This window comes from Felis catus, chromosome F1 (genome assembly GCF_018350175.1).
Source record: "Felis catus isolate Fca126 chromosome F1, F.catus_Fca126_mat1.0, whole genome shotgun sequence".
NCBI classification, from domain to species: Eukaryota; Metazoa; Chordata; class Mammalia; order Carnivora; family Felidae; genus Felis; species Felis catus.
Window position 1 is genome coordinate 30,611,085 of NC_058384.1, and position 22,537 is coordinate 30,633,621.

Genomic DNA, 22,537 nt, shown 5'->3' on the forward strand with positions numbered 1-22,537 from the left:
TCCCATCACTTCTAGTGTATGCCTCAGCTCCTGACTGTGGTTAATGGCAGGTCTTTTTCAGGGTAGGAAAACTCAGTATCTCAACCTGTGGTTTCATACTGCAAAGTTGACTCTTCCCATTTCCTGCTCCTCTGGAGCACTTTGGGCCCCTTTTATGTTACAGGAAGCAAATTCCTAGTTACCTACTGCCTACCTACTGTCTGCCTACTGGTGGGTCTGCAACTTTGGCCTGACTTACAGCTTTTTCTCTTCTACTTTTTTTGGTTCATAGAAATGTTTGTTTTGTATATGCTTTGGGATATGTCTTTTTAATTTTCTGTATTTATCCCATGATATTTTGGACAAAGCTGGGGAGTTTTGTGAATTTCCAAGAACAACTTGACCAGAAGTCTACTCTTTTTTTTTTTTTTTTTTTTTTAATTTTTTTTTTCAACGTTTATTTATTTTTGGGACAGAGAGAGACAGAGCATGAACAGGCGAGGGGCAGAGAGAGGGAGACACAGAAACGGAAACAGGCTCCAGGCTCTGAGCCATCAGCCCAGAGCCCGACGCGGGGCTGGAACTCACGGACCGCGAGACCGTGACCTGGCTGAAGTCGGACGCCCAACCGACTGCGCCACCCAGGCGCCCCCAGAAGTCTACTCTTAAAAACACAGAGCTTTCATTCCTCTGCTGAAAATTCTAAAATCTTCCAATTAAAAAAATACATGGGGGTGCCTGGGTGGCTCAATTGGGTAAGCGTCCAACTTTGGCTCAGGTCATGATCTTAATGTTCATATGGGTTCAAGCCTCACGTCAGGCTGGACAGCTTGGAACCTGGAGCCTACTTCAGATTCTGTCTCCATCACTCTGCCCTCCCTTGCTCACACTCTGTCTCTCTCTCAAAAATAAAATAAAATCTAAAAAAATTTTTTTTAAATCAAATATGTATACATATATGTACATATATAAAATACATTTCAAACTTCTTAACATTCCCTTATGTGATCTGGCCCCCACTTTCCTTTTTGCTGTAGACCTATGGTCCACCTTTCAGTTCTTTGAAAGTGCCTCACTTTCACACATGCTTTTTCTTGGTGCTTCTAAAGGTGGCATCTTCTTTTTTTTTTCTTACTCTTTTAAACGGTACCTCCTCAGAGAGATCTTTCCTAACCACCCTAATGACAATAGCCTTTTCCCAGTACTCCATCATAATACTTGTTTATTTCCTTAATAGCACTTGTTTACATTTGTGAATTTTCTTGTTTATGGTCTCACAAAAGTGAAAGTTCCATGAGCTTTTTTACTTTGTGTTTGCATTCTACGTGGCCAGTGTATAGCACCATGCTCAATAAATACTAAGCGACTGTTATTCATCCATGTATTCAATATATTTATTGAAGGTCTACCATATGCCAGAACTGTTTTCACTGTGGAGGAGATAATGGTGAGCAACACAAGCAAGGTCCCTGCTCTATGGAGCTTATGTTCAAGTGGGAGGAGAAAAGTACAAATAAATACAAAAGTAAACAAGTAATCAGTGAGAGGGTGATGTGTTTACGTTGAGAAACACTTTCTGAGGAAGTAACAAGAAGGAATTTGTCTTATGACAATCAAGAGGAAGAGCTTTTCAATCAGGGAAGAGCTAGAACAAGGTTCCTAAGTCAAGACTGATCTTGAGTATTTATGGAATAAAAGACCACTATGGCTAGAGTGGGGGGAATAGAGAGGAAGAACATTACAGGAGAATGTTAGAGACTTGGCCCAGGCCAGCAAACACAGGCTAGGAGTGTGAAAATATATGGTACCTTAAGAGAGAGACATCTCTTCAGTACTAAAGATGCTAGTGAGGAGCAGGTGAGAGTGGGTACAGAGGAATATGTGTCTGCTACCCAGAAGGTGTGTTCAACAGTTATGTTCAAGTTGTAGCAAAGGGTTATCTTCTAGAACGTCATAAATCACTGCTAGTTTTTTGTTTCGTTTTCAGCAGGGGTGCTACTTTTCAATTCATGGTTCTCATTCATGCCTTTGGTTATCCCTTTAGAAAGGGATATCCTTTGGTATGCATGCTTGCTCATTTGTGCACATAAAATGCATTGAAAATAGAAAGGAAGATCTCAGTTAATGCGTTTTTGCTGGATGTCTGAATTTGTGCAGGCTTTTAGATGTTCATGTTTCCCAGTTTAGTCAGTGCAGTGACCTGAAAGCAAAACTAGGTTGATTACCCAATCTTTCATTTCCACTTTTTCATTTCCCTATGTTTTAGAAGGCAAGTGACTAGGGAAGGCAATGTCCTCAAGGGTGCCTAACTTCCACATTTTTAAGAGCAAACTTTTTTTTTTTAATATCCTTGCAGCAATCCTCTGATTAGTTGTCTACCTATGAGTTACCATTTGTCAGTTATAACCTTTTGTGATCCTATTAGTAAAACTAATAATTGCTTCTATATTGTCTTTTTTTTTTTTTTTTAAGTTCTTTGATGTTAATTGAAAAGACTGCCTTCTTCCCCCTGTCCTTCACTAAACATATAGTGATGACAAGGAGCTATTTTAAGTTTCCCTATAGTAGACTTGATACTTCCAGTTCTTTTGCTGATCCTACAAGTAGAAGACTTAGACATAGTTCCTCTTCTTCCCTAATAATGCCGGCTTGCTTAAGCCACTGCCAGAATATTTACAGGTAGTAACCCGCTTTCAAATGGTTATGTTTCAGAAGTTCTTATTTAATCTGAGCTTTGGAATTTGAAATACATTTTCCCCCCTGAAAAAGTTCGCAAGTGGTATTTTTATAAATGGGTAAGTTTCTAGGCTACCCTTTAAAGACCATTTTTTTTCCTGCAATGTAGCTGAAATACTACACATTAATGTTGAAAAATATTAGGAAAATCACATTTCAGATGTACATTAGTTCCACTACAGATGTTTAAATAGGATTTGGGGGGAACGGTTTGGATCCCTAAACACCTTTGCAGTGAGAGGGAAGTGGTGTCACAAAGATGTTCCCATGAAAGCTATGGAGAGAAGGCCATCCCCAGTCTCCTACATGGCAGGTGCCAGCTCTCTGCATGTGATATATTCTTAAGTCAGATGTTTGTGTAACAGGGGTACATACATGCTCTTACTAGTGAGAAGTGAAAAATTGATTTAAAAGTCTTGAGTGAGGGAGTGAAAGTTTTATATATTTTGAAATTTTCTAAGCAGATATTAATGTTGGAAAATGCTATTTTGATGCGTTTATAGGCAACATATTCACAAATGTTAGTGATCATTTTTAATTGTGTGTTTGTTTTCTCCCCTCTTATAGTGCTTTTTAAAATCTTTGTGTGCTTGGTTTTTTTCCTAAAATTATTGATGTTCCTTAATTTTCAATGAAAGGAATTTAATTCACTTAAAAAAAAAAAGAAGGTACTATAATGTTAATAGTTAAAGCAGAGTTAACTCTAGAATTGTTCTATTTTTAGTTTTTACCAGACATAATTTATTTTTATTTCAAGAGATTTTTAATATGTTAGAACTAATTTTTGACCATTTGTTATATTCTTATGAGTATAGTACAATTCCAGACAAAATGGTTATTTTGGAAAGTTACATATAGAACATAAAAGAGCATGTGCTTTGAATTCTAGGAAATGTGGGTTCTAGTTCTATTCTAGATCATTTCTCAGTTCTCACAGCTCTGTTTTCTTATCTATAAAAGGAGGCTGATGAAACCTGCTTGCCTCACAGGGTTACTAATGGTAATACACGAGATTGATTGTTAATGGATGCCACCCCACACTACTACAGGAATGGGCTGTTGGGATTAAGTAGACAGTTACTATGCCATTGGGTTTCTCTTCTCTGTGCTCCTATTTCCTTTTCATAGCCAAGTTTCTCAAAGAATAATCTACAGTCATCAGCTTCACTTTTAATCTCTCACTTTTGTCAAGAAATCAGTAATATTTAGTATTTATATTGTTATGACTATATAAGTGTTCTTCAGTATGAGTCAGGTAATCATTACTATGAGTATATTTCTTTCTTGAACAGCTTCCCATCCTCCTTCAGAATGATAATGGCTTTATTTTTCTGTTTGCTTTGTTTGCTGTTGTGTCTATCACTAATTCTTTCCCAAACACTTCAGTAGAACTGTAAAATTCCTCTCAATGTGGTAAACACTTTAGGTTATCCATCAAATCCATTTTAAAACCTTTTCCTTTTTCTTGGAGATATTCCTCTGGGAGGCTTTTGTCTTCCTATTCTAAGCAGGACTGGTTGCTCTCTAGGCCTGCTGCAAAACTTTGGTCGCATTTGTCCCTTTCTCATCATCCTAGGAATTTCCTGTACTTCTGTTTTGAATCCTGTTTCCTGGTTCCTGTGTTTTCTTCTTTCTTGATTTATTCCCTTGTTTTGGTGTAGCACATCCTCTACCATCCACCTCCTATTCCCACTTACCCCAGCCATCCAGCACCAGATCCTTTTTTAAGGCAACTCTTAGAGCACCTCTGAAACTTCTACTCTCCTTTCAGTTTTCCTGTTGGATTGACCTCACCCCTCTTTTGCCTCCACAGCGCACTCTTATCATAGTCTTGTTCCATCATACGTACTGAGCACCTGCTCTACATGTCAGGCATTGTGTTCAACACTTAGGGAGTCCAAGGTTAAGAGAATGATGTTTCCAAGGAAGTTCTAAAAATTAAGTTAGAACACTGGTTCTCACTGGTGGCAGTACTGCCCCCTAGAGGCAGTTTTGAAAAGTGGGGGAAGTTTTTGGTTACCACAGTAATGGGGAGGGTACAGCTGGCATTCTATAGTCAGGAGCCAGGAATACTAAATGTCTTATATGTCCAGCACAACTTCAGATTATTCCACCAGAAATTCATGTGTGAAAATCTGTTTATAATTATCCAAGTCTCTGACCTAACTCCATTTTACACTTAAACTACTCTTGGCGACTTTTACATTGTCATTGCTTGTGTTACAGATGGAGAACAGCTATTGTGTCCATCAGTGTAGGCTTATAGACAGTTTTTTTCAAAGAGGCACATGTTTATACAAAAATTAGGAATCCCTTGGGTAATAGATTATTTTGTAAATCATGCAGTAACAATGAAGAATAATATTAATTACCATATCCTATAAATAAAAGTAAGATGGGTTTCAAGAGTAAATGTTAAAAAATACTCTGTTCATTAGTGTGTGTGTGTGTGTGTGTGTGTGTGTGTGTGTGTGTGTGTGTATGTTGAGGTATAACATACAGTGCACAGCTTGATGAATCTATATACACACATACACATAAACACATGTAACTGCCTCCTCAATCTAGATATACTGAGTGTCTGTATAGTTAGGAAACATGAGACAAACTTTTTTTTTTTTTAGAAAGAGAGAGAGAGAGAGAGAGAGAGAGAGAGAGAGAGAGAGAGAGAGAATCTTAAGCAGGCTTTACGCTTAGCACAGAGCCCAACATGGGGCTCAATCCAATGACCTGAGCTGATCGTGACCTGAGCTGAAATCAAAAGTGGGACGTTCAACCAGCTGAGACACCCAGGTGCCCCAGGACAAACTTATTTTTAAACAGTATGTTACTTATATTTTCAAATAAGGTGTCCATTATGTTTTCATGTATACAGTAAGCACAATTGAAAGTGGCCAAAAAGTCTAAAAACAAGGAAAATAGTCTATTTATTGTAGTTTTCACGTATTAACAATTGGACCCATTGTCTTAAATTTAGAAGTATTTTACCTGAAAAGGTATTTGAGTTTAAAGAAAAAGATAGTGTATTATCTGAAACTAATACATACTTATTCTGCTTCCTGACTTTATGGGCAGTCTGTACTATATAGCAGTTCCAGTACCCAAAAAAGTTTTCTTATCTTCCTTTCTAGTCAGTAATCCCTAGCCATGAGAGGTAACCACTATTCTGACTTACATCATTACATCATCGTATTTCTTCAGATACTCTTTCTCTGTTTGTTAACATGTACAGTAAAGGAAAACAGAACTAAAAAGAAACAAACAGATCTTTGCAGCCAAAGCCATGTTTTATCAGTTAACAACTTTCATACTCCGTTTTTTCCAAAGACAATTACTTACGAGCATTTCCAAAATTTTTAATTGAAAAAATTTCTGGTACAGTATGTAGTTATTACAAAAGCAACAAAGCTGATGGAAAATATGTAATAGAAGACTTGAGACTGCTTTTAAATAGGACTAGAACCAAATGTTACTAAATTAATGGAAACATACAAAAGTAGAAATCTCATTTTTTTTTAATTAGAAGTTTTAAAATATTTATTTATTTTGAGAGAGAGAGAGCACCAATGAGGAAGGGGCAGAGAGAGGGAGACACAGAATCTGAAACAGGCTCCAGGCTCTGAGCTTTCAGCACAGAACCCAATGCAGGGCCCGAACCCAAGAACCGGGGACCATGACCTGAGCTGAAGTCACAAACTTAACTGACTGAGTCACCCAGGTGCCCCTCATTTTTTTAATAGAAATGATTTTCAAATACTTGCTATTATAGGGGCGCCTGGATTGCTCAATCAGTTTAGCGTCTGACTTCAGCTCTGGTCATGACCTGATAGTTCGTGGGTTTGAGCCCTACATTGGGCTCTTTGCTGATAGCTCAGAGTCTGAAGGCTGCTTTGGATTCTGTGTCTCCCTTTGTCTCTGCCCCTCTCCCCCTCCCGCTCACACTTTGTCTTTCTCTCTCTCAAAATAGAATAAACGTTAAAAATTATTTTTTAAATACTTGCTATTATTGCCACACTAAATATTAAAAACTATATTTTTGTATAATGATAAATTATGTGACTATTAAAAATTTTAATATGAAAAATCTATTTAAAATTCGGATTATATTTTTGGATTGCTCCTGTTTATTCTTACTCAGAATGTATCCATAAAGAGCAACCACGTATCTGCTCTAAAGTTTCTCATATTCTTGTTTTGGCCCAGTCTATCCTGTGTTCCTCATCACCTTTTGACAGTATGATCACTGAAGTCTTTTTAAGTAAATGTATATACTGAATGTAGTCTGAATTATGGTGGAATTTCTAAGTAGGATTTAATTCCCTTATAGCTTACCATGTTATAATATGGTGAATTATTTTGACATGACACTTTCAATAAGGCCATCTCATTTGTAGTAATACTGCACTTCCTAATTTTCACCATTTCAACAGCCTATACTTGGTAGTATAGGCTTTGTCTTGGTAGGTTATCCATACTCCATTATTTCCTCTTTTTTTTTTATCATATTCAAGTAATATTGACTGTTATTTCTTATAAAACACTAATTTTTCTTTTTTTTAAAACAAAATTTTTTTTTAACGTTTATTTATTTTTGAGACAGAGAGAGACAGAGCATGAACGGGGGAGGGGCAGAGAGAGAGGGAGACACAGAATCGGAAGCAGGCTCCAGGCTCTGAGCCATCAGCCCAGAGCCCAATGCGGGACTCAAACTCATGGACCGGACCGCGAGATCGTGACCTGAGCTGAAGTCGGACGCCCAACCGACTGAGCCACCCAGGCACCCCAAAACACTAATTTTTCTATTTCTGCTTATGATCTTTTGTTTTCTATGTAGAATGACTTCTAATATAAATTTTCTTAAATCCATATTTACTCAGGATAATAGGTACAATTATTTGAGTACTTCATTATATCTGTTTTTCCTTTGTATTTTTATTTATATGTACAGAAATACTTTTTTTTTTTTTTTTTTTTTTTTTTTAGAATAGTAAAGGGGACTTTACGAAATATGTTCTAAAGGGGGAAGTTGGGTCTCATAGGGTTGAGAAACTATTCTAAACAGATCAGTGCAGTGAAGTTTTCCAGTTATTCTACTAGAACTGTTCAGGAGACTGTGGGAGTCTGTTGCAGGGGAATGCTCCTTCAGGCAGAGGGTGGAATTTGTGGCAGGATCATGGAAATGTGAGGCTGTGCAGGACAAGTTTAACCTTTTCAAAAACTGGCTTGTTTCTGTGTGTTTCTGTGTGTCTTTCTTTTCTAACCGGTAAGTTCCTTGAGGGGCAGAGACCCTTTTTCCTTACTCTGAGTACCCAGTGCTGGGCCTAGTCCATGGAAAATACATAATAAATGTTGGAAGACTCAGCAACTCCCATACAGGTATGCAAGTTTGAGGGGGAGAGAATAAGTGAGAGCCTGGCTAGAAGCCAGACTGCCACAAGAGTCCCAAGGGATGGATCACTGATACGCCATGCTCAGAAGAAAATTTAATAATTGCCTAAGTACTTTGGGGATATATCCCCTAAATATCCCCAAATCTTAAAAGATTGGAAATTAGCATATTATTTTAAGGCAAGGGTCCTTAGAATACAGGGAGATTATTAATTTGAATAGAAAAAAATAGATTGCTATTTTTACTAACCTCATACTGAAATTTAGCATTTCCTTCAGTGTTGAATGTAGATCATGGTGGTAGAATTAGCAGTACCTGTAACTTTTTGCTACTAAAAGCCACAGATATTTTCAATTTTAGTTATTGCAGATACCTCACAATATTGTTGATGCTCATTATTTTCGTATGATGGTAATTATTAGACCTGCCACTTGATCTTATTTAAATCATTAATAAAGAAGCACATATATTACCTATCACAACGCTTCAATAGTTGTATTTTAAATTTTATTGTAAAACACTCTAAAATTCTAGAGTAAGCAAAAGCAATGAATAATGACAGAAATCAGATGAGTGGTTGCTTCTTGTAGAGAAGGTTGGTTGGGAAAGGGGCACAAGGGAACTTTGTAGGGTGAAGGAAGTGCCCCATGTATGGTTTGCATATGTCAAAGGTGACTGAATGTTAAACTTGAGATCTACATTTTGCTGTATGTAAATTGTACCTCACTTAAAAAAACTAACACATTTAAAACTATTCTTAGAAAGGGTCTGTAGGCTTCATCCAAGTGCCAAAGAAATCTCTGGTAGCAAAACTGGTTAAGAACCTTTTTTCTGAGGCCATCCTGTTACCTTTGCCTTTCCCTTTCTTTGAGTACCCTCTTTCTTCCAGGTGCTTTTGCTATTCGTTTCCTTTTTTTTTTTCTTTTTCCTAAATGTGGTCTACATTTTTGACCTAAGGAAAGTCAGAAAAGAAAATAGCAGCTATGAAAGAAATTTTGCTTGGCTTATCTTGCCACTTTCTTGAAGCCAGTAAGGTTGTAGCTCTCCTAACATGGTTATATATTTGCTTAGATCTGAAGTAATTTCCAGTGAGAACTACTCTTCTAAAAACTAATTTGTAGATAATTTCAAAATGGAAGGATTTTTCTTATCCAGTTTTGCTTGGAGTTTAGTAGGATTTTTGTCCTTTTATATCATTGCATATGCAGTTCTGTTATGAAGTAGCCATGAACATTTATAACAAAGATTGGAAGAAAATAAAATGTATTAGGAATCAGTAAAGCACCAAGGAATTAGGAAAGAACAGATGAACATAAGGGAAGGGAAGTAAAAATAATATAAAAACAAGGAGAGGGACAAAACATAAGAGTCTCTTAAATACAGAGAACAAACTGAGGGTTGCTGGAGGAGTTGTGGGTGGGGAGATGGGCTAAATGAGTAAGGAGCATTAAGGAAGACACTTTTTGGTATAAGCACTGGTGTTATTCATAGGGAATGAATCGCTGGAATCTACTCCTGAAATCATTATTGTACTATATGCTAACTAACTTGGATATTAGTAAAAAATAAATAAATAAAATTTAAAAAAAACATTAAAAATTTTAAATTAATATTATTGACAATCTATTCCAGATTTTTTTCCAGAAATTCCATCTAGTATCCTCAATACAATGTGATTGTTTATTCCAAATTCAAATGTGTTTTACGTGTATAAAATTCAGAGTAATAAATATCAAATATTAGCCTATATTTACTTTAAAATGGGATGAGAGTGCTTGAAGATGTTAAATACAGTGGTAGATCACATATAGAACAAACATTAGGCTATTAGGGGCACATAGTGTTAGGACTACTCCTAATAAAACTCTTGTTGCCTATCATACCTATTAGTTTTACTCTACGGTTCTAACATTTCCATAGTCTTTTTATTTATCTAGATAAATTTAATGGGACACTTGTTGTAATAGATTACAAAGTATGCTAAGAAAGATTGAGCTAAGGTGGGTAGTCTTAACGGATTTTTGTCCAAATAGCATCTGTGTATCTTTTATGACTTGGTATTAGATAAAGAACCTAAAATACTTTTTGGTGGTTTCTTTGCAGCCTCTCGTGTGGAAAATTTGAAATGCAGAGGAGAAACAATAGCTAAAGAGATCAGTGAAGCCATGAAGGTAAAAGCTACATGCTAAACAGTTATAAAATGAATGAAATGTGTAGCTAGGTGTTTGTTTTCAACATCTATGTGTATTTTAGTCTATTGTAACAGGAATTCTCAGTAGTCTTTTAAGTAGATCTTTAATGAATTTATGAAGTGACAACATTCAGAATAACTACCATTTAATAGGAAGTATATGCCAATATATCTGACTTCTTTGAAGATTGGTTATATTTTTTAATTCTGAGATTTAGCAGTCTATCAGACAGTTTTGGATAATAATACCACCTAACACGTAGTGAGCATTTATGGGTCAGACACCATCTAACTGCTTTACATATATTATCTTAATCCTTAAAATAACACTATGAGATAGGTACTGCTAATTTCTGTGTTTTATAGTTGAGAAACTGCGGCTCAGAGAGGCTCTAGATTGCCCAAGTAAATGAGTCAGGACTTACACCCTGGATATTTGGCTCCCGAGCCTTTACTTCTTTTTTTTTTTTTTTTTAAAGTTTTATTTATTTAGTTTGACAGAGACAGAGAGAGAGAGAGAGAGAGAGAGAGATCACACATGTGCACATTGGGGAGGGGTTGAGAGAGAGGAAGAGAGAAAATCCCAAGAAGGCTCCTCGCTGTCAGTGCAGAGCCCTGTGTGGGGCTCAATCTCACGAGCTGTGAGATCATGACCTGCGCTGAAATCGAGTCAGACGCTTAACCAACTCAGCCACCCAGGAGCCGCAGTATACTCTTAATCACTGAATTATGTATGCTGCGTATTCAATTTGGAGTCTTAGTATTATAATAAAATTGTTTATCTTCTCGACATTTATTTTATGCAAACAAGAAAACATTTGGATTTCTAGTATATGAAAATTATTTTTAAAAAACTCCTGAATCTTCCTTGTTCTGATAATTTTCTATGACATTCTTCTGTGGTTTGTATTGATTCCATGATTTTCTGGTGCTCATGCTTCTCCAATTGCATGTTCTTTATCAGGAGTTAGCAAACTAGTGAGCCAGGCAAGAACCCAGCCTGCACTTGTTTTTGTAAATAAAACTTCATGTCACAGCTCTGCCTATCCATTTACTTATTGTCTGTGGCTTCTTTACATTACAATGGCAGAGTTGAGTAATTGTGGCAGGGATGTGAGGCCCTTTACAGGAAAAATGTACTGATCCCTGCCTGGTCTTGATGATCGGGATTTCCAAAATACTTACTATCTTAAAATATGGAATCTCAGACATCAAATCCTTGGCTCTGAAATTCTGTTAACTTCCTGTTGCCAAAGTTTTGTTTTATTTTATCACCAGACATTGTAGGAATAGAATATATCTTTTTAGTTTTAGTTTTTGGTTAAAATCTCTCAGCATTTAAAATTGGTATTTTAAGGTAAAAGCAAATATCCATGACCCAAATAATTAGGTCCTAGAAAAGCCTTGACCTAAAGAATTAAAATCTCGAGTGTTGTATCTGTTTCTGTGTGGTTGTGTTTCAAACTGAGATTAATGTTAAGTATTACTGTTGTTTGTTTAAGTCCTTGCCTGCATTAATTGAACAAGGAAATGGATTTTCCCAAGTTTTAAAGATGCAGCCTATTATCCAGCTCCAGAGAGTCCACCAAGAAGTCTTTTCCGCTTGTTACAAGCAACCAGATGTTAAACCTGAGAGCTTTATTACACAAATAGAAACCACACCAACAGAGACTTCTACCAGGAAAGCCACTGATGTGGTACTGAAAAGAAGGCAAACTAAAGACTGTCCCCAGAGAAAATGGTATCCGTTGCGGCCAAAGAGAATTAATCTTGACACCTCTTGACAGCTCTTTTTGTTTATCTTGCGAGTTGAAATTCGGCACTATCAACATTTAGATTACAGCCTAATGCCTAGACAGGGCTTCCTTTAAAAAGACAAATAACTCTTTAACTAGTGATTCCTTTATACAAATATAGTAGCTCTATGCTGACATAGAATGTAATCATTGTGTTTCCTTATCATTTTGTCTTTAGTGATGAAAAGCATATTTTTTGAATATTGGCACAAAGAGATCAGTGGGTATTAAGAGTGCAAACTTTTACTGTCCTTAAATGTAATCAACTCTCGGCTACCTTACAGCTTTTGTGGAATACCACGCGTAACACATTCTATTAGATTTCTGGTGTACATCTTTCTCTAAAAAAGAGCAGTGTAACAGGTATCTTTATTTAAATGCTAAAAGTAATCCTCTGTTCTGATTAGGAGCCAGGAGCAGATGCATTTGGGTTTTGTTTTTGTTTTTGTTTTTTTTCAATGCAGTTTTGACTTATCACATTGATATGCAGTTGAGAAGACTGGCTTTGACTTTGTTACTCCAAGTTCAGCTAATTTGGATTTGTGGTGTTATTTTTAGGATTTTTGTGTTTTTGTTTTGTTCTGTAAGACAAAGAAGACTTATTTATATAAGACTTCCTGTTAGAAATAAAAATTGGCATGGAGCCAGTATTTCTTGTTCACACTTCTGTTCTCCACAGGCCTTTCAACTTTTAAATATTATTTGACTTAGGACTAGTAGTTTCTTTTTAGGGTTTTTCATTATTTCCACATGATTGCAGTTCAAAAATATATATCGCATTAATACATTAACAAATTGTCATTGCGGAACAAAAATAGATGTAGTCATACTGAACTATCTTACATTTAAGGATGCTTATTTATCAAGGACATAATTATTGGTAGAAGTCTGAGAAAGCTATGTTGCCTATACTTCTAACATTTCACTACAGTTTCTTATAGCTCTTACTGTACCTCTGTCACAGTAATACAATGCAGACAGGGCCATCTAACTTTTCTCCTTTTGATGGCTGTACGACTTCATTCACTTGCAGAGGAATTTACTAATCATGAGGTTGGAAAATCTGTACTTCCCTTGTTTATTATGACTTAATCATAAATGTCTAAATGTGACAGAAAATCTGTCTCATTGAAGAAAATTTATAAAGCCACTGTATTTCACTCTGTATTTTAATGTTACAATTTGATATCTGTATATTTGTAACAGCAGTGTGTTTTTTATTAAAATAATGTACAAAGAACTGAAATCTTAAAACTATGTATTTTTTAATTATCTCAGGTATCTTGAGCTCAGCTTTAGTTGAATGGTAAATAAGCATCCTGCATTTCTCAACATACTAAATTTCACTTTAAAGTTGTTATGAGGCTACAGGAGCACCTGGGTGGTTCAGTCGGTTAAGTGTCCGACTTCAGCTCGGGTCATGGTTTCTCAGTTCGTGAGTTCAAACCCCATATTGGGCTCTGTGCTGACAGCTCAGAGCCTGGAGCCTGCTTCGGATTCTGTGTCTCCCTCTCTCCCTGTCCTTCTCCTGCTGGCACCCTGTCTCTGTCTCTCTCTCAAAACTAAACATTAAAAATTAAAAAAAAATTAAATTGTTGTGAGGCTACAGAATATTGCTATTCTAATATAGTGCTAAGTTTTTTATGGCATAAAATTCTGTATGAGGTGTTTCACTTCAATAGCCTATAAACAATTGTTAATTTTCCTGGATAATTGCATTGATGATTATATAAGAAAATGTCTTCCTTTTTTTAAGATGTCTATTTACTTACTTTTGAGAGAGAGACTGCATGAGTGGGGACGGGCAGAGAGAGAGGGAGACAGAGAATTTGAAGCAGGCTTGAGGCTCTGAGCTGTCAGTGCAAAGCCTGATGTGTTGCTTGAACTCACAAACCATAAGATCATGACCTGAGCCAAAGTCGGATGCTTTACCAAGTGAGCCACCCACATGCCCCTAAGAAAATGTCTTCCTTTTTTAAGAGATACATATTGAGATACATAGAATTTAATGACTTCATGTCTTGGATTTTCTCAGAAATATGTCAGCAAAGGAAAAAAGAATAGATTAAGTAAATGTGGCAAAAATCTTAATAATAGTGGATCTGTATAATGTAACCATTCCTCTACTCTTTTTTTTTTTTTTATTTTTTTTAACGTTAATTTATTTTTGGGACAATGTGAGAGACAGAGTGTAAGCAGCAGAGGGGCAGACAGAGGGAGACACAGAATCTGAAGCAGGCTCCAGGCTCTGAGCTGTCAGCCCAGAGCCGGACGCGAGGCTCGAACTCACGAACCGTGAGATCATGACCTGAGCTGAAGTCGGATGCTTAACTGACTGGGCCACTCAGGCGCCCCATGACTCTACTCTTTTGTCTGTTTGGAAATTTTTATAATTAAAAAAAAAAAAAGTTTGTTATACCTTAAAGGTCCCAGACAGCTGAAACTTGAAATCCTTCAGAGAGCCCAAAGTTCCACTCCACAGTTATAGGAGAGTTCCGAATTAAAGACCACTGGACAAGACAGTATGTTGCCATTTTTAACTAGGATAAGCATGGCTGATACAAGTAAAAGTATTGGTTAAGTATACGTTTCTAAGAGAGATTAGAAGTACTTTCTTCTAAGAAGAGAGATTGAATTCCTGCATAAAGCATGAATTAGCTAAGATGATGAAAAGGAAGAAAATCTATAGTTGTAGGCAGTATTGAAGGAAAACAAAATCAAACATCAGCCTCCTTGTGGTATAAAGAAGGCTGGGTTACATGCAGTCTTAAAATTTCCTTTAAACAAAAAACAAAAACAAAAGTACAACACAAGAAGGTCAAATCCAGTTCCACAGGAGAGAAAACACATTAAAGCAGCTGGTTTCTGGAAGAAGTGAAGGAAAATCTGTTTTCCATACTTCAGCCATTACAAACTATATTAGTGTACTTGAACTGCTGTAACAAAATACCAGACCGGGTGGCTTCAACAACAGAAATTCAATTTCTCATATTTCTAGAGGCTTGATACCCACGATGAAGAGACTAGCAAATTTGGTGTCTGGTGCGGTCTCTCTTCCTTTGTGTATACGTAGGGGTAGAAGTGCTGGTATCTCTTCTTGTAAGGACATTAATCCTATTGGATCAGAGCCCCACCCATATAACCTCATTTAATCTTAAATTATTCCCTTAGAGGCCCCATCTCCAAATAGAACCACACTGGGGGTTAGGGCTTCAACTAGGGATTTTGAGGAGATGCAAATACTCAGTCCATAACAGTAGACAACAGAAATTTTATCCTAGCCCCCTTTCTCTGGGTCGTTATGGCTTGGGCTGCAATGGAGAACAAAGTCAATAAAATAAAACTTTTTGTTGGCTTCAAAATATGGCTATCTCTAAGACTGAATTTGTTTGACTTCTTTTGAAGGCTATGGTTTTTCCTTCTCTACCTTCACATTGATTCATCCATTCAACAAATAAATGTTAGGCACCTACTCAGTTCAAAAGTCAGGTTCAGAGCATAGTCTCAGAGCCGGATCATCTATTGGTTTTGGGTTTTTTTTTTAATTTTTTAATGTTTATTTATTTTTAGAGAGAGAGAGTGTGAGCGAGGGAGGGGCAGAGACAGAGGGAGACACAGAATCCGAAGCAGGTTCCAAGCTCTGAGCTGTTAGCACAGAGCCTGATGCAGGGCTTGAACCCATGAACCATGAGATCATGATCTGAGCCGAAGTCAGACGCTTAACTGACTGAGCCACCCAGGCTCCCCTATTGGTTATTATTAAGAGTTAAATAACATCGGGCAAGTTACTTAACCTCTCGGTGTTGCTGTCTTCTCTAATGTAACATGGGGACGATGTTAATATTATTATGTGAAGTAAATGTGTTTATAATATAAAATCCTTAGACTACTACTTGGCACAAAGTTTACATAGTGAGCATTCTGTAAGCACTATTAATACTTGGTTTGATGAAGGAAATGAAAACGTTCATAGGATAAACATTGTCTTTAAGAAGTTTATATTCTAGTGAAGAGAATGACCATATGAACAATGATCATGCAAAGCAGCAAATGCTATATGGATGTATATGTGGCAAACTTTGAGAAGTCCTGGAAGTCTTTGCGGAGGAGGTGACATTTCTGCAGTTTTGGATATTTTAGGCAAATAATCAGGAGGATTCCTGGCAATGTGAAGGGAATATCCCAAGGCTGGTGGTTGGTGTACTGAGGACCATCAGGTAAGTCTTGATGTATAGGTCTTGTCTAAAAAGATTTGTTATAAGGAAAATTAAAAAAAAGAAAAAAACTTGTTATAGGTGAACTTGAACAGAGGCAGGGTCAGCTCTTAAGAACTTTGTACATTTTAGAATTGGTGATGAGAAGCCATTAATTTTGACAAAGGAGGTGAAAGGAAATGGAGATCTATTGAATCCATTTTTCTCCTTGTGTAGCATTTACCCCAAAATAGCAAGAGTAAGAGAAACACACACTCGTCTTCTGAAGAAACCAAGAGGTATGTTGCCCAGACCATAGCATATGAAGAAGGAATGTGTATGGAGGAAAGAGTAATGAATTAGCAGGTCAGAGGAAGATCAAGTCTAAGTGTCTGCAGAGAGAGACATTGGTAAGAGAAATTTGCCAATTTGCTCCCAGAATCTCTAGAACACTGAAGAATGGAGGACACTGCAAAAGGCTGAGATGAGATAGAGGAACCTAAAAATGAGATCATGTCCCCCCTCCACTCACTGTCAGTAATTGCCTCTGCCAAAGGAACTTACTTTCTGGAGAAAATTGAAATAAAGAGTCCCTGGACAGTAAGGGTGAAACTCAGGGGGTAAAAAAAAGGTCAGGATAAAATGTTCCATTGAATGGTAAGACTTGGAAGTTCCAGAATACTAGCAGTTTGGCTCATGTATCTTAGACGATCCTGTAGAGAAATTGAACAATCTATACAGATAGTGGTATTTGGAGATCCCAAACCACATGTCCAACTGACCACTCCAGTCACCCTACTGTAGCACCATTTAGTGCCTAAGTCCCACTTACCTAGAACTTCCAGAAGCATTTTTGTATTTCACTTTCAAAAGTAAGTGGACATAATAAAAAACTGGAAGCAACCCAAATATCCATCAGTAGTAGAATGAAAAAATAAATTATAGCATATACTTATAATGAAACCCAACACAATTTTTTTTAATGAATTACTGATATACACACAACATGGATGAATCTCAAAGACATTATGTTGCATAAAAGAAGCCAGGCACAGAAGAGTGCATACGGTGTATGAAATCAGAATAGGCAAAACTAATCTATGGTGGTTATCCATGGGGAGAGGGGAGATATTAATTGGGAATAACCACCAGGAATTCTTTTAGGTGAAGGAAATGTCCTAGATCTTGATCTGAGTGTTGTTCACATGGCTGTATACATATGTGTAACTATTTAGCTATACACTTATTTACGCATTTTATATAAGTTTTAAAAAATAATAAATATACAAATTGAGATTCACCAGACATTTGAGGAAAGTCTAAATGCAGAGACCAAAGACTGAGTCCCATCAAGGCAGTAATCTTTGTTCTGATGTATCCCAAGCACCTGGAAAAGTACCTGGCATATGATAGTTTCTCAATTCATATTAATTAACTGAATGAATGAAAACAAGAACACAAAAACCAAAGAGAAAATAGGACCTCAGAAAAGCCAGAGATAAATACAAAACAAAGTTCCAGAATAATTGCTATCCTCCCAGAGGTAACAAGATATTCCATTCATTAAAAAAAAAAAAAAAAAAAAAAAAAAGTTCTCGATGTTCCATTCATTTAAAAAAAATTCTTGAAAATTAAAGGTGTAAAAGTTGAAAGAATTTCAGTATGAAGGCTGGAAGATAATGAAATTTTCCCAAAAGTAGAACCAGATTAAGAGATGACAATTTAGAAAAAATAAGAGTAGGGCGCCTGGGTGGCGCAGTCGGTTAAGTGTCCGACTTCAGCCAGGTCACGATCTCGCGGTCCGTGAATTCGAGCCCCGCATCAGGCTCTGGGCTGATGGCTCAGAGCCTGGAGCCTGTTTCCGATTCTGTGCCTCCCTCTCTCTCTGCCCCTCCCCCGTTCATGCTCTGTCTCTCTCTGTCCCAAAAATAAAAAATAAACGTTGAAAAAAAAATTATAAAAAGAAAAAGAAAAAATAAGAGTAAAGAGAATAAATTCAGAGGGTCCAATATCTAATTGATACCCTTCTCAAAAAAATGCAGAAAAAAATCCAGGAGTCAAAATTCTTAAACATAATGCAGTTACCATATGACCTAGCAATTCAACTCCAAGTTCTAAACCTCAAAGAATTGAAGACATGTCTACGCAATAATTTGTACATGAATGTTTGTAGCAGCAACTCAAATGTCTATCAACTGATAAGTTAATAAAATATGGTATATCCAATTGATGGGATATTATTTGGCAATAAGTACGGTACATATTAACAATGTGGATGAAACTTGAAAGCATGCTAGGTGACAGAAGTCACTCACAAAAGACTTTTGTGCAATTCCACTTACATGAAACCTCTAGAATTGGCAAATCTATAGGAACAGAAAATTGATTAGTGGTTGCCTAGGGATAGAGGAAGGGAGAGGTTAGGAGGAATGGGGAGTGTATAGGGTTTCTCTTGGGAGTGATGAAAATGCTCTAAAATTGACATGGGCAGGGGCACCTGGGTGGCTCAGTTGGTTAAGTGTCTGACTTTGACTCAGGTCATGATCTGATGGTCCATGGATTCAAGCCCCGCATTGGACTCTCTGCAGACAGCTTGGAGCCTAGAGCCTACTTTGGATTCTGTGTCTCCCTCTCTCTCTGCCCCTCCCCTGTTCACACTCTGTTTCTCTCTCAAAAATAAATAAACATTAAAAAAAACATTGATGTTGGTAGTGGTTGATTGGTGAATATACTAAAACCCATTGAACTGTACCTTTTTTTTTTTAATTTTTTTTTTCAACGTTTATTTAGTTTTGGGACAGAGAGAGACAGAGCATGAACGGGGGAGGGGCAGAGAGAGAGGGAGACACAGAATCGGAAACAGGCTCCAGGCTCTGAGCCATCAGCCCAGAGCCTGACGCGGGGCTCGAACTCACGGACTGCGAGATCGTGACCTGGCTGAAGTCGGACACCCAACCGACTGCGCCACCCAGGCGCCCCTGAACTGTACCTTTAAGTGAGTGAATTAATATGGTATGTGAAATATATCTCAATTTAACAAGAGTAAAGAAATAGAAATAATATAAGACACTAGCCCCAGATGGATTCCAAAATTCCGAAAGGAAAAGGCCCCACTGAGTATTCAGCACAAGGAATGAAAAAAGACAAGAAACAAAAAACCAAAATCACCCATACCAAGGCCCATCACTGAGAAATGTTAGATAAAGAGAAGTTCCTAAAAGCTTCCAGTAGAGGGAAAAGATCATAAAGAGACATTGGCATGGCATCAAACTACTAAACACTAATTTTTAATCTAGAAGTCTCTGGAGCAATATAACCTGGAAACTCTCAGTATAAATGATTTGCAACCTAGCAATCTATACCTAGCCAAACTATCAATCAAGTGAGAGGTTAACCTAAAGCCATTCTCAAACATGCAAAATCTAAATAAGTATATATTTAAAAAATATATTTTTGGGGGCACCTGGGTGGCTCAGTTAAGTGTCCAACTCTTGATTTCAGCTCAGGTCATGATCTCAGGGTCATGAGACTGAGCCCCAAGTTGGGCTCTGGACTGGAGCCTGCTTGAGATTCTCTTTCTGTCTCTGCCCCTCCCCCCTTTTCTAATTTTATATATATATATGTAATTACATATATATGTAATTTACATATATATTATATATGTAATATATGTAAATATATTTACAATATGTATGTAAATATATTTAAAATATGTAAATTATATATTATATATAATTTACATATTTATATGTATAAATATATAATATATATTATAAATATATTTAAATTATATTTAAATATAAATATATATAAATATAAATATATAAATATATATTATATTATAAATATATAATATAATTATATATAATTATATATTATATTATATATTATATATATTATATTGTATATATTATATTATATATTATTATATATATATTACACACACATATATATATATATTTAACCCCAAAAACATGCTGTTTGGGACACTGCTAGTGAATGTGCTCTGCTACATAGGGTAAACAATAAAGCAGCAACCATGGGGTCTAGCAAAGAGGCTACAAGATGGACAGTGGTAAGCTCAAGTCCACAGGACACTTCAGCAAATCTGGAGAAGAGTCCAGTCAGACCAGGTTGGAATATGAATATGTAGGACTAAAGAAGAGTATTTTCAGGAAGAGGAAATATAACTGACAAAATGAGTGATGGTTTACCTGGAAAATTGTATAAAGGAGATATTGTGTGGTATTCAGATGTTCAGAGAAAGAAAAAAATCAGGCAATTATTCACTATAGTAAAAGCAGAATATTGTACAAGAAAAGAAATGTAGTCATAGTCACAAATGGGCCTCACAGTGACCTGTATTTATATAGACAATAAGGAACACCTCAAATCTGAATTCAATAAAAAATTGGAAGAGTTCTATTAGGATGAAAGGATTGGGAATTAGTAGAGGAAGGACACTGGGCAGTCAGGGCAGATAGTGGTCAACACACTGGAGCAGCTAGGGTGACAGGGACTGGGCACAGAGGGAGCTTCAATGCCAGCCAATATAGAAGTTTATTTTGTAGAGTTGAAACAACTCATTTGGTTGTAACTGTGTCACCTGAATATCAGCCATGAAATGGGAATGCTGGGGAGTGAAATCTTCACCACAATGAAAAGTCAGTGCATGATCTCTGAAATAGCTGAATCAAAAGACAGCATAATGTGGATATTATTCAAGTAAATACCAGAAAAAAAAAAATACAGCTAAGAGAGTGGAAAGTGAATGAACCCAGGTGGGTGAAGCAGGCCAAGGGACTGGTGTTTTTTGCTTACAAGCCTTATAGATTTGATTCTTTATGTGCATGTAATACTTGCATAAAAATAAATTTGATTTTTAAGTGATTTAAAAACTCACACAGTATGCAAGTGAATATGAATAATCTTTGACTCTATCTTCCATTCTCCCTATCATTAAGAATTAAGAGACAAATTACACCCCAGGGGCTTTTACAGGGTTTCAGTTCCATTATCTCAGTATATTTCAGATAAGACTTGTAGATTTTGTTTTTAGCTGAGGGTTTTAGTTTTGGTTTCTTTGGAGGGTTGGGTTTTTTTCTGACCTATTGTTTTGCAAATAGATTCCATTATCAAGCCTCTACATACCAAAATGATGAAAAAGTATCTTTCTAGAGAACCACTGGAGACGTTGGTGAGATTTTATGAAAGGATTTGGGGAAGCTAATGTTCTATTCCTTTGAAACTTCAGAGCTCAAGAGTCCTCCCATAATTCATTGCTTGTACCCTGTGGGCTTTTCACTAATATTGGTTGAATGAATGAATGATTTCATACTACAAATTTCTGACTTGTCAGTTCCCCCTAGATCACAATCTCACACGTTAATGACTTGGCATTCATGTTCATATTCATTATTAATTGAGGTTAGGAGATGGGCTAACTACCACGAGAGGAGGGGAGTGGAGATATGGAAGGGGGTGGGGTCTAAGGGATCTAAGGGACTGGCAAACTTGGCTGAATGAGAGCTTTAGAGTCTCCTGGCTACTGAAGCTGACGTCATATCCCCAAATCCCCAAGGATGTCAGAGCAGAAGGTGGCATTCACACCCCTCGGATTGACTCCATGGTTCTAGCGGATATATTTTCCCTTCAGCCCTCCTTTCTTTTGGTTGTATTCCTTTGACTTCTGTGTGGCCTGGCGTAGCCAGATAAGACAACCTGACCCCTCAGGGTCCCCTGGTCTGGCTAATCCCCATGTCTGTGAAGGATCAGTTTGTATTTTCATGCCTCATTCAGAGAATGGCTCCCATGCCTTTGGGTTCCTACCTAGTCACAGATTTTAAGGCCTCCCTTGCTGCCCACATGTGTGGCTCTGCGGTCCACTCCTGCCATGATGGCCCTGGAGCTCTCCGTCCATTTCTGTTCCTGGTGCTACCTTGATGGGAATCCTCTCCGTGCCTCTTCTCACCAGTTGGTAAGTATACAAAACTTGAGCATTTCACTTTTTTTGTTCCTTCAAACTCTTCTGAGGTTTGGTTTCCCCATGAAGTAGCCAGTGGTTACCCTCCCTCTCAGAGTCCTTGCTGGCTGCATCACCCAACTGCCTCTCTGTCCTCCCCTGCCCTTGGCTGCACCGTTGGTTTGGTGACTTTTTCCTGGGTTAGAGCTTCCTTGCCCCTTTGTTCCTGCATTTCAACCTCCTTTTCTTTTGAGTCATTTTGCAGCTCAGCATCTCCCAGGATAGTAAGTA

At 37.1% G+C, this 22,537-nt stretch overlaps 1 protein-coding gene across 1 annotated transcript in view; it reads left to right on the plus strand.

Annotated features, from left to right (window-relative positions):
• Positions 1-13,331, plus strand: part of NSL1 (NSL1 component of MIS12 kinetochore complex) — a 35,315-nt gene extending 21,984 nt beyond the window's left edge. The window contains exons 5-6 of the mRNA XM_003999316.6: positions 10,208-10,275; positions 11,798-13,331. Of these exons, the coding sequence (XP_003999365.1) occupies positions 10,208-10,275; positions 11,798-12,079 (350 nt within the window). The 3' untranslated portion in view covers positions 12,080-13,331. The remainder of the gene's footprint in view (positions 1-10,207; positions 10,276-11,797) is intronic.
• The last annotated feature ends 9,206 nt before the right edge of the window (positions 13,332-22,537 follow it).